Source organism: Neltuma alba, unplaced genomic scaffold (assembly GCF_004799145.2).
Source record: "Neltuma alba isolate B1F8T4 unplaced genomic scaffold, ASM479914v2 tig00006935_pilon, whole genome shotgun sequence".
Lineage (NCBI taxonomy): Eukaryota > Viridiplantae > Streptophyta > Magnoliopsida > Fabales > Fabaceae > Neltuma > Neltuma alba.
This window is the reverse complement of record NW_021634627.1, coordinates 3,047-16,875: the sequence shown is the minus strand read 5'-3', so window position 1 is coordinate 16,875 and position 13,829 is coordinate 3,047. Positions and strand designations below refer to the sequence as shown.

Sequence of the window (13,829 nt, the reverse complement as noted above, 5' to 3'; positions counted from 1 at the left end):
CACAGATACGACTTACGAGCCGTTTCTGTGTTGTGTCCCTCCCTTTTCTTTTGGGATTAGTCCGAAGCTGCTTCGTCTCCAGGTAATTTTCTCTCCATTTTCATTTCATATCCTCCTAGGCCTGTGAAATAGATTAACGATCGAGTTCAGTCATATTTGTTTTTATTTTCTTATTCTACACAATTGAATTTTATAAGGAACTAATTTATTATAATATTGTCTCTTTTTAAGGAGATGTATGAAGAGTTTCAAACAAAAATTGTACACATGTGATATTATAACAAACTTTTAACTAATATACGTAAGATGCTTGAATCAGACTCATTTTATATAGACCGTTTGAGTGCATCACCCTCTTTTTTCTCCATTTTACGCGTCTGTCTATCTCTCTCATCAAGACCGTCGTACCAAACATACCAGATCATTATACTGAATTTTATATAATTTAAATGCATGTAAATTGCGGGGTAAATAAAATGAAACGTTTTGCAAAGCTAGGGAAAAGGCAGATATAATTGAAACCGGAAAGTGTGGCTGTTTAAAGTGATTCAAGAAATTCCCGTGTTAGGTTAATTACCCTTACGTATGTTGTTACCTAAACCCCCAATAAGCGCCAAAAATTAAAAAAAAAAAAAAAATCAAAACCCACTGTTTTTCACTTTTTCTCAAAGCCGTTGCGCCAAAAATTTTGAAGCCAGTCGCGCCACGTCAACTGCGAAGCTTAACTGCATCTCGACTGTCCGTTTTTGCGCAATCCTGGCCATCCGTTGCCCTGTGCTTATTCAGCCATCGCAACCCTAGGAGGCGCCTTCTCGCGCCAAATTCTGTTCCTTGGAACGGCTCAATTCAGCTCCATCGTTAAACCTATTTGGGTTTAGGAAGACGAAAACATCGAATTGGGTAAGAGCCGGAAAGACATTAGAGAGAGACGCTTTCAGGAATTTTTTTTTTCTTTCTTTTTTCCTGCGAGCGGAGGGGGAAGAGGCGACTCAGCTAGGAAGCTTTTGTTCAGGGAGGCCTCTCTCTGACGGAAACATCCGAGGGTGGGGCCCGCTAACCGGTGAGACGTTACGCGCCCCGAGTCGAGACTCGCCAACTCCCGACAACCTGTGTCTGACTCGGAAACCCGCGAATTTCAACCAGATCCTTTCAACCGCCAACCATTGGTAGCCACGTCGCTCCAATATTTAATTCTCTCCGACTTGGGTTGGGGCGTTTCCATTTTGTTGTCCATTTCTATTCCTTATTATTACTCTCACAAAATCGGCTGGGTATTATTAGCTCCCCGGTTTAGTGCATAATGTGCCCACGCTTTATCCCACCTAAAACGCGAGTTTGAAAATATCTCTTCTTTCCCATATTCTTTCCTCCTCCGTCTAATCCTCTCACATCGCTTCCTTCTTCATTCTTGCTTCTCAATCGCAGCAGACTTGCAGGTGTTTTCTTCTTTCCTTATTCTTTTGTCTCGTGTTGTTCCTATTGCCACTGTTGTTATCGGGTTCTCTTGATTCCTGGATGTTCTTGATTTGATCGATATCAATGCTTGCTTTCTTGCTTCTCGTCTTCGTCCTCTAAAATTGGATTCCTGTGAATCGTGATATTGAATTCATGCCATTTCACTTCATTTTTCATTTTTCTTGGTGTTGGGCAGAAAGCTCCTACTTGTGCAATAATCAATTGCTTAGATCTGATTTTGTTTTTCTAATTTTTATGCTTCAAGTCAAGCAGCCATTTTTGTAAACCCACCTCTGATCACTCGAAAAGCTATTGGGTTTCGACCTTTGACTTTCTTTCCATATGAGCCTGGAATTCATTTTCTCCAAAACCGTAAAGTCAACCAGTCATATCAAATTCCGTTTAATGTCCATTGCAGCATTATTGCTGAAATGAGTCATTACAGTGCAGGGCGCACGCTATCGTCATATTAGGTCCTGACCTGTCGTGGCGTTGTTTACTTTGAATATCTGCTCAGGTCAAAAACGAAAATGATCATCTACAGTCATGAAAGGTTTGGTAACCTTAGAAGGTTGAGTTCTATTTAGTTTCACCATAAAGAATTACTGTTTCTTTTCTTTTGGGTGCTGTCTGACCTGTGTGATTTACGCTGTCACAATTGGTTCATCATCATCATGATATTGCAAAACGCTTTTCTCAAAGTACTCTTCTAGTCTTCTGGATAAATATTCTTATATATGTAATTTAATAAACAGTCTGTGCTTCTTTCGTATGTGGTGTTGTATTAAGACTTAATGTTAAAATTTCCCGTGTGGAAAAACCCACGATTGTGGAGAGTTCTAATGGGCAAAGGTCTTTCAATCGTTGCAGGCTTATTAACTCAGGATCATTGTAAAGTTGGCTTTTGCTTGAAAGTTTTTGGTTATTGCCATCCCAAGATATGATGAACGGAACTCAGTATATCGGTGAAAGTTCGAGTTCAACTTCTCTCAGTAGTCAACATGATATTGAGGATGACCGCATGATTGCTGTCATGTTATCTGAAGAGTATGCCAAATTAGATGGCGCAGTTGGTAGGCGCCTTTCCAACCTGGCACCCGTTCCTGTAAGAATTCTTACAACTCCGTTATTGCCCAGATTATCTAACAATGCCTTTTACTTGAATTTTCCACCAATTCTGGTCATACTATGGTCATGCTTAATTTAGGTTCCAGTTTTAATCTCCTCTTCGCAAATCACTCAATTGCCTGTTAGGTAAACTATGATGCTAATTATGCATATCTTAACACATAAATTCAAAGGCCAAAAAGAAAAACTATCACTAAGATTCAGCTGAGTGGGGGTAATTTAAATCTTTTAGAGGATCATGATCTGTCATGCATTCTTGATATTTTCTATTATTATCTTGCTGCTTTGGGATATGGTTCTTAATGACTTTGTTATGGTATTCTGCACTGTCCTCTCAAAGAAAAGTGAACTTTCTTTATAGTTGTCAAATAATGACTATGGAGGAGAGATTATTGACCTTTTTTAAAAGGAGGTGGAAGAGAAATTTGTCTGAAATTTTGTGCTTGACTAAAATTTCAGCATGTGCCCCGGATTAATTCCTTCATACCTGACACAAATGATGCTAGTATGGATCACCAGCGCCTTCTTCAGAGGTATGCCACTTTGCAGCTGTGTATTTCAGCTATTTCTTGACAGGGAATATTATAAAGCTTCAAAGTCTGATAAAAGATGGCTGAAATAGTAATGAGCAAGTGGTCGTCATGCATGATTAAATACATCAGTGGTCGAACAAGTAGTGCGTTTTCTTCTTTATATCGAGAGATTTAGAAACTATATGTATATAAAGTGGGCATTCAAATGAAAATTGCTCAATCTAATGATGTATTGACACAAATAATGAGGGATCAGCTAGTACAATGTTATAAACCCATTCCTGCTGTATATTTACTCTTGATTGGAGGTACTAAACCCGTCTCTCTTGACTTTTATAGGTTGAACATGTATGGTCTATGTGAAGTCAAAGTTTCTGGAGATGGAAATTGTCAGGTATTATTTGTGGCAACAATTTTCTAAAATTATCTGCTTAGAACATTTATTAACTGTTCTCCCAATCTTGCAGTTTCGTGCACTTTCAGAACAGCTGTATAGGTCACCTGAATACCACAAGAATGTTCGGAAAGAGATTGTGAAACAGGTATGTCCACTCAGAAAGCACTAGCCAAATACATGTTACTGGCTATGAGGACATCTGGTTTTCTTGGGTTACGATTTTTTTAAACTAAATTAACGGTTGAAATTTATCTATACATGAGTGAGTTTTAATTGGTGATTGCATCCTCCAGATAGGGGGCATAATTCGAGTTTGATTCTTTTAAGTGTCCAAGATACGTTTAATATGTTTGTAAAGGATGCTTGTCTTAACTGAACATAGAAGGGAGGCAAATAAAAGAGATAACATACATTGATAAACCCAAGACACGTTTAATATGCATGTGAAGGATGCTTATCTTAACTGAACATATAAGAGAGGGAAATAAAAGAGATAACATACATTGATAAACCAAATACAAATTGTTTATATGTTGTGATCATACAAATTGTCTCTTGCCTTAGGTAGATAAGCATGGAATTTGATAGTTCTGTTAAAATGATACCTAGACAATTTGAAATGCTTATTTGCCCAAAATTTCTCTTTGCCAGCTCAAAGACCATCGCTCCTTGTATGAATGCTATGTCCCCATGAAGTACAAACGATATTACAAGAAAATGGCAAAGTATGTGTCTTTCAGACAAATTTTTATTGATACCATTATATATTCATTGAGCCATTGCCTTTATCGGTTCTTCAAATTTTTTTTTTCCTTGCGTTTGCTGATGTGAAACTTACACCATTCTCCATTTATCTTTCTCATGACAGATCTGGAGAATGGGGGGACCATGTTACCTTACAGGCAGCTGCTGATAAGGTGTGTTACGCTGTTTTCAAATAAGCTCTTTCCTTCTGTGGGATTCGGTAAATTGATTAGTGTTTGTTTCTTTCTTTTTCATTTTATCCATACACTGCTGTTTTAACTGAGATGAAAGTTCAATTCTTCTATGGAATGCGGCAAAATCAGTTAATACTTTGTTCCGAGTTGTTTATTACTGATAGGTTAATGTTTTTATAATAATCATAATGGGAATGATGATTATTACCGATCAGCTGGGAGATGGTGATGACTCACACATGCGTAGTGAATGTAACTATTGTTTTCGCATTGTATCTTATCATTTGCTGTCACTGGTAGTGACTAGGTAGAATGATAAATTTACCCTTTACATATGCTTGGACATGTGCTTGTATGCTTTTTGCAAAAATATATATTTATATATAGGGTACGTTTACTTTATCATTCACTGCCCCTAATAATAACTAAAGAGTATAATGAATTTGCATTTTACATCATTAAATCGTGATCTGCGTTATGTTCAAAATTCCCCTTTTCCTTTTCTATTTGCGTTTGTATTATCCTCTTCTCTTTAGGGTGGAGTCATCTATAACTTGATATGCTATATTATACTAGATCATTTGTGTTGTGATCCAAGTTCCGCATCTGGAAATTGGTGGAGAGCATATACATATGCGCTATAAAGCAATTGAATTTCAGCTATTTTTCTTCCTTGATTTGCTGTGTATTACCGTTAGCTGTTAGAATGTAATATAACCTGGCTTGTTTGTAATTTAGTTTGCAGCGAAGATATGCCTTTTAACATCATTCAGAGACACTTGTTTCATTGAAATTACGCCACAGTACCAAGCGCCAAAGCGTGGTAAGACTATTATTACTCATCACCATGGTCAAAACACTTGTTCAGTTAAACATGAATCGATGCAAAAGGATATTTTGTTAGCAATTCAGATTATGAAAAAATGCGTTGATGAGAGCATTCTTTTCATATTTTAATGATGCAGAGTTGTGGTTGAGCTTCTGGTCTGAGGTTCATTACAATTCGCTATACGAAATTCGAGGTTGGTTCGCCGTAAATTCCCAAAAGTGGCTTTTTTGGTCGGAATACTGAACACGACTTTATGAATTGACTATTTGTTTTATCATCTTCAATGTAGATGCACCGATCCAGCATAAACCAAGGAGAAAGCATTGGCTATTCTAGGAGCGTTCGGTTCGTCACATTGATAAAACCATTTTGGACATGTGTAGGAGTAAAAAAATTATTTTGGTCCTTGAAAGATAAAAGCTTTTTTTCAGCTCATCCCCTGAATTTTTGGATTCATCAATTGAATTGTTGATGATCTCAATATTTACTGCAATTTTATTCTACAGTGCTGGGTTCAAAGCATACCGTGATTCGATTGAGAAATGGCATACTATCTTTCAAGGATCAGAAGATAATTTACTCAATTGGGATGAGTTCTGTGTATATTTCTGTTCTATATATTGGATGAGAGAGTTGGTGGAGAAGGAGAAGTGGAGGGAAGAGAGGGAGAGATCAGAGATTATGGGTCTTCTCTTTCCTCTTTTTTTTTTTCTTCCCAATTTTCATTCATTTATTTATTTTTTTAGTTATATAGTATTTGAATTTTTTTTCTCCTGTTGTAGACAGTACAGTATGAACATTGGCGATTGCTCAGTGAAAGTAAATACGGTTACAGTTATGCTTTTTGGTTGCAAGTAAATGTCGTTCATGCTCGGAATCTTTTTAAATAAAGAATATTATTCTTTTGAAAACATTGATTGTTAACATAAATTATAAATATCGTCGCACAGTTTTCATTTAATACGATGTAAATAATGGTATGTTAAACTAAATAGAATTTATGAGCAAATGAGACATCTCCACATAGTCCGCCGCTAGGCACCATTGGGCATTGCTAATTTTTTAAGCGGGAGAATTGTATTCAAAGATGAAATTCATAAATTAATTATTAAGGTATTTTATGCTCTTCCGGTCCTAAATATAAGGTTATTATACATACTAGTATAAGGATCTTACATTTAGGACTGGAGGAATATTTTATCACTATTTGTATTTACTATTCATATATCAGTCAAACTATGAATATTTACTATTCAAACACCTCCATTCTAAATGAAACAATAAGTATTTATTATTAATGATCTTTTGAAATAAACAATTTGTAAATTTCACAATAAAAAAGAAAATCTGCTCATTCTCTTTCCCTCTCCCTGTCCACAGTCCAAATTCCTTGTTACCAAACAGGCTCTGAAGTTATTCAAATGGAACTCGGGGGATGAAAACGAATCATGGTCGGGGCAAACAAGAATGAAGGAAGTTTTGAGATGAAATTTTTTATTAAAAAAAAATCATTTTAAATGTAGGATGAGTTGAGTCGACAATGACGTGTTGACTTTATCTTTCACCCACTCGGGATTTCTTTTCTTTTTCCAATAAAAATCACCTCATTTTCTATCTTCAATTTAGCACATAATCTACCATATGAAAATGTCTGGTTCAATTACTCTTCTTTTGAAGAATTTGAATTTCTGAGAAACATAAGAAATTTTTAGAGTAAATCAAGTAAGTATAAGAAATCTCATTAGCAGTAAACACGCATGATGATGTAGTGTTATCTTGCAGATGTGGTGGCGCGCTGGAACTGGAAACTGAGAGAACATTAAATGTTGAACTGGACATCATGTAACATACCAAACTCAATAATTGTGAAATTACACTATATATATATATATATATATATATATATATATATATCATTCAGCAAACTAGTTAAAGCTGTGCTGTGCATGCTCTGTTGAATGTTAATCAAGGCCAGCTAATCCCCACTTCATATTCAGTCTTCCAGTCCCCCCATCCATATTGTCATATTATCTGTTTCTTAATTGCTTTTGACGTAACATAAAGTTATCTTCTTCCTAAATTTATAATCCATCTTATTAAAGCTTCCCCAATAACAGTCCACTTCTCCCTATCTACTGCCACTTTCTTTGTGTTTATTCCATGTGTATATACTATTTTTCTGTCATTAAGACCTAGTTAATTAATTTGAGCAGATTAAAAAAATTAATTAAGTTAGCTATTTGTTATAAATAGGTATTGTCCTTTCTAAAATACTCTTGCTAATCTTGCATATTAGCTAAAATTACTATTTAATAAAACATTTAACACGTACAACTACTATAAAAACTATTTTGAATAAATAAATAAATATGAAAGACAAAGTAAATTGGGGTCTTATATTTATTATCAAATTAAAAATCAAACAAGTTCTTATAACAAGACACGAAGGTAGCGTTAGGCTCAGCTTGAAGTCAACTCAATTTGATCTGTATCAATTATTGGACTTGCGAGTGAATGGTGGAGTTTCTGGTAGGGTGTATCGTCAGAAATTAAGAGGAGGGCATTCATCTGACCTAAGTGATCTTCAGCTGCAATACATCGCATGTTATGTTTGTCTCCACTTCTCAGCTTTTTCCTCCAGCCCCAAAACGTGCATTTTTCAAAATTGGATGCTCATATATAAAAGACAGCTAGAGAAGATTTTGATTGGACTTACGTACAGATTACATTGCTAAGTTTTATGACTGAATACAATCTCCCAAAGGTGGTGGGCATTTATTTGATTCTTGGTCCGAACCAATCAAGAGGCCATTCTCAAAGGGTTGTATTTCTAGCTGTACAAACCAGCCAATAATGCTAAAATTATCAGTCCCTCCCCAATAATCCTATCCATTTATTTCTAAAACGCTGCTTATCTTAATATCAAATCACACGACCTTCCCTTGTTCCTCAAACTCACTCGCCTCACATGCCGTGTTTCTGTCTTTCCTCACACAATAATCCCAGTTCTCAATTCATTCATCAACTATATATCACCAGTGATCAGATTTGCTTGGAGTAATTAGATGTTTTATATATGGTGTTGTTGTAGTAATGATTCGAGAAATCAAGAACAGATGATTCGGGCATGCAAAAAAAAAAAACCCCAAGAATATTAAGGATACGTGTAAGCTATTTGATTATGAGGAAAGAATAATTATGCATGTGGCATGATTATATATACGATAATGGGTTAATTAGAGTGGGAGATTAAAGCACGGAATGGGATTAATTATTGGGTATGGAAGATGCCAAGCTGGGAAATTGGCATTCGAATCTTGAAATTGGTGGTTGGTTCGTCAACCTAACGGACCAAAAACCTCCCATGGGATGCTGTGCCTGTAACCATAGACACTTTGGTCCCATCTTTATCATCATTAGATGCATTTAAATTCACTTTATAATTATTTTTTTTACTTTTAATAAGTTTTTTTGTCAATTAAGTTAAATTATGATACAGGAACTCACACTCAGTAAAAGCATGATTATCTGAAAACTTACGTACTTGCTATGTTATTATTACGTTACGTTTTAATTGAAAATATTGACCATGAACTCCCCCCCCCCTCAAAACCCCAAAAAAAAAAAAAAAAAAGAATTACCTGTCATGTTCTCACTTCTGGAAACGATAACATGTAGGTTCACTTGCTGCCTTTTAAAGCGAATCAAAACAGAGAATTAGGAAGTGGTAGATTGATTTTTTTTTCTCTTTTTCAGGATGCTTGATGTGATATGCTTAGCAAACACGTAATTCTCAGTACGTTAATTTTTTTTTTTTTGGGTGAAAGAAAAGGGATTTCTCAGCACGTTATTGTACATAATGACTGGCATGTTCATTTGCTGAGAGATCAATGTGAGTGTTTTACTGTAAATTAATTTTTATATTTAGGATTCCGATCCTTAATATAAAAATTTATTTGACTTTTATTTTGATTTTAAATATAAGACTCTAATTCATTTTGTCTCTCATATTTATTTATTTTTTTCAAAATAGTTCTTATAATAATAGTAGTTCCAGTCAATATACTTGATTAGCAAAAATATTTGAAAAAACACAACACATATCTATTACAAATAACTAATTTAACTAGTTTTCTTAATCTATTCAAATTAGTCAACTGGTTCCTACATTAAGAACTGGAAGTAGTAGTTTATAAATTGTAGAATAAAAGTATTGATGCAAGTTGGACATGCTTTTTACCATATACGGATTATTTATGAGTTACGAATTATGTGATCACTGCTCATTTTTAATATGTGTACTGACATTGATCTTATTCATCTTCGTCGTTGGAGATTTTTCTGGTCAAAAGTAATTTTGTAACAATGTAAATATTATGAAAAATATTTTGCTAGGCTTGAAATAACAGTGCCTGGAGTCCTCTTTCAAGATGCTCACCATTAAAGAAAGGTATGATGGTAACACGTTTTCACTCAAGGCGCATAATTAAGACACTGGAGTGAATCGGAAAACAAAATTAACGTATTAAACACATCATAATTGAACGTTTTGGAGAAACTCTTAGTTTTAATGATGTACTAAATACTAAACAGAAAACCATTATTATGATAACAACAGTAATTAATGAAAGCCCGCAGGACAAAGAAAATGATTACCGTTTCATAGACACTTCAAAGCTGTAATGATGTAAACAGAAAGCCTTCCGTTTTTCACTTTTCCTTTTTCGTTTGTATGCCTCACAACTCACAGTTCATTGAATAGTCTAGGACAAGACATGAGTGAATTTCTATATTTAAAGGGAAGAGAAATAGAGAATGATATATATATATATATATATATATAGATAAAGTAAACATATGCTAAAAGATTTGTTTAGTCTCCTTTTACAGGTGTTTTACATGTCTGTAGATCAGGTAATAATAATGGACAATGGGAATGGGATAAGCAATCAAAAGGAAACCGCGTGGTGGCTTCTCAAATGCAGATTCTAAGTCGCTTCTTCCACCAAAAATTTCAAAGGATTTTGAACAAAAGTGAGTGAGAGAGAATGAAGGGCCCAACTGGGAATGCCATGGTTCTGCCTTTGCTTCCTGCCTCTATATATACCCTCTAGTCTTCTTCACCATTCATTCATTCCTTACTTCTCAATGGCTTCTGCTCTCTGGACTCTCTCTCTCATTTTGGCTTCGCTCTCCTCCGCCGCCCTCGGCGGTGTCCCTAGGAGGCCCGTTGACGTCCCCTTTGGCCGCAACTACAACCCTACCTGGGCTTTTGATCACATCAAGTACCTCAATGGAGGTTCCGAGGTTCAACTTTATCTCGATAAGTACACTGGTACTTTCCTCCTCACCTTCCCATCTTCATTCGTTTATTTTTCTTTCTTTCTGCAACGAACCTGTTCATCGCTGAGCTACCATTTTGAGCAGGCACTGGCTTCCAGTCCAAAGGATCCTACTTGTTTGGACACTTCAGCATGTTTATCAAGATGGTTCCTGGGGATTCTGCGGGCACTGTCACTGCTTTCTATGTAAGAAGCTGTTCAAGTTTCAATTTTCCCCCCTATACTCCCTAGTTCATGTGCTGTGTTTTCTTCGTTCGCAACATGTTTGCGTGACTTTTTCTTGTGAATGGAAATGTGCAGCTGTCTTCCCAAAACTCCGAGCACGATGAAATAGACTTTGAGTTCTTGGGTAACAGAACAGGCCAGCCGTACATTTTGCAAACGAACGTGTTCACCGGCGGCCAGGGTAACAGAGAACAGAGAATCTACCTCTGGTTTGATCCCTCCAAAGAATACCACAGATACTCTGTTCTCTGGAACATGTATCAGATAGTGTGAGTACTTCACATACCCTTCCCCCAAAAAAACATCAACAAGAAATATTGAATGACAGAGATGAAAATGCTCGTGCAGGTTCTTCGTAGATGATGTGCCAATCAGGGTATTCAAGAACAGCCATGACTTGCGAGTGAAATACCCCTTTAACCAACCCATGAAGATATACAACAGCCTGTGGAATGCAGACGACTGGGCCACAAGGGGTGGGTTGGAGAAGACGGACTGGTCCAAAGCTCCGTTCATAGCCACCTACAAGGGCTTCCACATCGACGGGTGCGAGGCCTCCGTGGAGGCCAAGTTCTGTGCCTCTCAGGGCAAACGATGGTGGGATCAGGCCGAGTTCCGCGACCTCGACGCCGCTCAATGGCGACGGCTTAGGTGGGTTCGCAGCAAATACACCATTTACAACTACTGCACCGATCGCAAGCGTTACCCACAAGTCCCTCCGGAATGCGCCAGAGACCGCGACATTTAAATTCAAACTCCAACATCATCTATTCCTAGTACCACATTACATTCTTATTTACAACAAGTCTCATAAGGGACAGGTTCTTCCCGTGTCGGTCATGGATATATAATTATTTATGTCACAGTATATTTGTTCCGAGGGATTGGTGGTTGAGAACAGAGGCCTAGGAGCCTCTGGCTTCGGGTATCTCAACACTGAACTGTGTGTATGCGTGTAAGTGTGAAACTACCTCCGGTGAATTATTCTTAATCGATACAGTAGTGCTACCTTTTACTTGGACGTACGTGTCCTGTATTTTTTAAATAATAACCTGTACCCAAGCCCCAGTTGGGACGCAGAGATAAGTATTCTGATCCGCCGGCCCCAGAAATGACAACGTGACCGACAGGGATTGGAAAGAGGGTAAAAGTAGAAAGCGATGCTTTTGAAAACAGAACCAAATTTAAAGGAGTTGTACGGTGAATATGTAAACAATGGCTCCACCCAGCACTACGAACGTGAGCTGTATTGAAGCTGCGGGGCATGAGAGAATTTTTGGGCCAAATTGTGAAAGGACGATAACAGACACGAGACAAGAGTGTAGGACTTGCTGACTAGGTCGTCGGCGTTATCATCATCAACAAAGTAGCCCTGTGACACGTAGGGGATTGGGAGTAAAAGAAGGCAAGTTAAAAGTAAACAAGACCCGGCCTCATTTACTCGTTTGGTTTAGCCTTCCACATAAACACCTGCGAAGTTTAAATTTGAGCAGAATGAAAAAAGAGAACGTTTTTAACAAGATTGTTTATCAGACTTAAAAATGAGTGTGGTGGAATTTGAAGCACGTTACATATTGGTATTCACCTTTCTTTATGCGTGATTTGTGATGGGGAAAATCAGGCATGGGGCATCAACATCTGACTCCATAATCCTGGTGGGTGCCCATATCTTTTTGACTTTGTTTCGTCTGGGTGAAAAGGGGCAATGATAAAACATATAGGTGGTCAATAAAAATACGTAAACAGTGCGTTTTAACCTCGAACGTTTTTCTAGGCTCAAATGGTGTTTTTCATATTGTCATATCATTGTTTATTGCCAGTCGGTCTTCTTAGGTTCGAAATACTGTTTCAACCAAATCTGTGTATATATGTATGCATGCATGTTGGATTAAATTTAAAAAAAAAAAAAAACAAGGAAAGAATGAAAATGAAGCGAAAGAGAGAGCAGAAGGCGGGCGATACCAAATTGCCAGTCGGGCCTATCTTGGGTTTGAGTAAATTTGAAGGCAGGGGCGTGAGAAGTAGAAAGACAGAGCAGAAGTGAGATACTGAGATCACAACATATTCCTCTGCTTCAAACCATCCCCCCCCCCCCTTCTCATTTAAGAAAGCTACGAATAGTAGCAAAACCTAAAGGTTAGTTCGAAGCAGATGGAGTCGTTTCAATGAGGAACTTATACTGATACATATAGGAATAAGTTATTGATCCCACAGAAAGTTATTTGAATGAGCAACTTTTTGTGGGACGAAGTTGCTGTCAATGTAAATGGGTTGGCCTTGTATTGGGTGAACAGAGAATGTGGGCATGTTTGTTTGGATCTCTCGTCACTGTCTCTTTTCCAAACACCTCTCTTCCTATTAATTGATTATGCATCCAATCTTCATATCCATCAATATCTCTATAATTCACTAATTCTCTGGTTTGCTTTGCATTTTATCATATATATGCTTATATATTTATGATCATTTGTACACTCACATAGCCTGCCCGTTTTGTCAGGATGCTGCGATCTTCTCTTTTTCTGTGTACTTGTTCATCGAAACCGCCATGATTTTAAGTCCAAACACAAATTACTCTGTTTTTGTTATGAGTAAACTTAGGAATATATTTTATTCTTTTTTTTTAATATATATATTAGGAAGATTTGAACCATTCATCTCTATCTAGGTGTGCATGGACTAGAGTAGACCGGGTTGGTTATTCATCTGATGTGTGGTCCAGTAAAAACCTCGAGCTAAAAAAAAACAACCCAATATCTAGTCCAGACATCCAGTCCAGTACGAATCCAATGTCGGGTTGGATCGGGTTGGTATTGGACTTAGTCTATTAGACTGTCTGGACCAATGTAGGATCACAATTATTTATTTATTTTAAATGAGAGGCAATATTGCAACTTACTATATAAAATTTTACACTTATTTAATCCAAACTTATCAAATTTGATCATTCCCTTTCAATTTCTCAATAATGTCATGTTTTAT

At 36.8% G+C, this 13,829-nt stretch overlaps 2 protein-coding genes across 4 annotated transcripts; both read left to right on the top strand.

The window, feature by feature from the left end:
* Positions 1-1,302: 1,302 nt before the first annotated feature.
* On the top strand, positions 1,303-6,139 carry LOC114751466 (OTU domain-containing protein DDB_G0284757-like). 3 transcript variants are annotated; one of them, XM_028940142.1, is made up of 11 exons: positions 1,303-1,436; positions 2,326-2,560; positions 3,043-3,116; positions 3,456-3,510; positions 3,584-3,658; positions 4,165-4,238; positions 4,382-4,430; positions 5,190-5,274; positions 5,417-5,473; positions 5,570-5,659; positions 5,787-6,139. In XM_028940142.1, the coding sequence occupies exons 2-10, from the start codon at positions 2,396-2,398 to the stop codon at positions 5,614-5,616; spliced, it is 681 nt and encodes a 226-aa protein (XP_028795975.1). In that variant the 5' UTR covers positions 1,303-1,436; positions 2,326-2,395; the 3' UTR covers positions 5,617-5,659; positions 5,787-6,139. The 3 variants fall into 3 exon arrangements, with proteins under 3 accessions (XP_028795975.1, XP_028795976.1, XP_028795977.1); XM_028940143.1 differs by lacking the exon at positions 1,303-1,436 and adding an exon at positions 1,938-2,026; XM_028940144.1 differs by lacking the exon at positions 1,303-1,436 and adding an exon at positions 1,939-2,008.
* Positions 6,140-10,272: 4,133 nt separating this feature from the next.
* Positions 10,273-11,725, top strand: LOC114751473 (xyloglucan endotransglucosylase/hydrolase protein A). The gene is made up of 4 exons (XM_028940148.1): positions 10,273-10,615; positions 10,708-10,808; positions 10,923-11,116; positions 11,196-11,725. Exons 1-4 carry the CDS (start codon positions 10,348-10,350, stop codon positions 11,593-11,595), a joined length of 963 nt encoding a protein of 320 aa, XP_028795981.1. The 5' UTR covers positions 10,273-10,347; the 3' UTR covers positions 11,596-11,725.
* The last annotated feature ends 2,104 nt before the right edge of the window (positions 11,726-13,829 follow it).